Below are 1,326 nucleotides of genomic sequence, written 5' to 3' on the forward strand. Positions count from 1 at the left end.
TACGCGTGTATGCATGCATGCATGTATGTATGTATGTATGTATGTATGTATGTATGTATGTATGTTTGTATGTATGTATGTAAGAATACAATGTACAATACATCCATCCTTTTCTTAAGACGGTAAAGTGTGAGTCGAGAGAATTTGGCTGCTATTTTTCACAGGTAAAGCTACATCGCAGAGGTTATTCCGCCTCGTTGGTTAGTCCTTTTAGAAGTTGTCTCAAGTGCGTGTAACAACTTCGTTTCAGACATGACAGCAGTGCTCCTGTGATGATCTTATTAAGCTTAGTACAGATCAAAAACTGATCATGACTGAAATATTTTCTCTCATCATCGAGATATTCAAGCGTTTGAAATGCAAATTTGGTCGCTATCAAAATTTCATAAGACGGTAACCGAGTTTGCATTTGTTGAGAAATTTGATTGCATTTCTTAAGCGTAAGTAGATTGTTGTACAAGACTGTTTCTTTGACATGTGTAATAACAGAACATTGGTACAGCCGAAGGCAGCTAGACTGGCTTGGAATAAGTGTTCACGGTTTGTTTATACGACAGTAAAAGTCGGGAGTGAGATGTCTAGGTCACTCGTATATGTAACCTATATCCGGGACACTAACTTATACGAGAGATTAATGGAGCCTTTAGAGCGGCGATTCTTAACATTTCACGATTCCAGAACTCCAAAAGTTGATTTATAGATTATGGGTTTTTTTAAATAGCGAACACTTTCATGACTACTGTTGATACTTTGTGCCTAATATTATTCTCGAAAACTATCTCTTCCGATTCCATACAATAGTAAAATCGAAGGTTTGGCCTTAGATACATCCAGCTGTTTTTGCGTAAATATATATGCATATACACATACATATGTGTGTGTGGTGTCTGTGATAATATGATTATAAAAAATGTAGGCCTTAGAGATTCTACAACGTGTGGTAGAGATGCATAAAAGCATGCAGTTATTGCTTTTTGTTGATGTAAACTGCTAATATTATGAAGCTGTTGTATGGTAATTTAAATATCTTTTCCTTTTTCAGGTATCTTAAAATGATGAAAAATTGTTTATATCAACAAAAGTGTACCGAGCATTATCAACTGTTGGACGAGTACTACACTAATGGTTGCCTTAGTAGGTTTTTTATTTATTTAAAGCTTTCAAATATATTATTTAAGAAATGCAATGTATAGTTGAAATAATATTATAATTATTAAATTTCTCAGAAAAGCATGACACCTTTTCATTTTGATTTCAACTTCTAAACAGAAATCAAAATAATATTTTTATAAATAGCTTAATTTTAAATTGATGTATATATATATA

The 1,326-nt window shown here is 32.9% G+C and overlaps 1 protein-coding gene across 1 annotated transcript in view; it reads left to right on the forward strand.

Moving 5' to 3' along the window:
- Positions 1–1,326, forward strand: part of LOC106871163 (uncharacterized) — a 48,466-nt gene that overhangs the window by 22,606 nt on the left and 24,534 nt on the right. Inside the window, exon 5 of the mRNA XM_014917488.2 lies at positions 1,043–1,134. Within this exon, the coding sequence (XP_014772974.2) occupies positions 1,043–1,134 (92 nt within the window). The remainder of the gene's footprint in view (positions 1–1,042; positions 1,135–1,326) is intronic.

The sequence above is a fragment of the Octopus bimaculoides genome, chromosome 6 (genome assembly GCF_001194135.2).
Source record: "Octopus bimaculoides isolate UCB-OBI-ISO-001 chromosome 6, ASM119413v2, whole genome shotgun sequence".
NCBI lineage: Eukaryota > Metazoa > Mollusca > Cephalopoda > Octopoda > Octopodidae > Octopus > Octopus bimaculoides.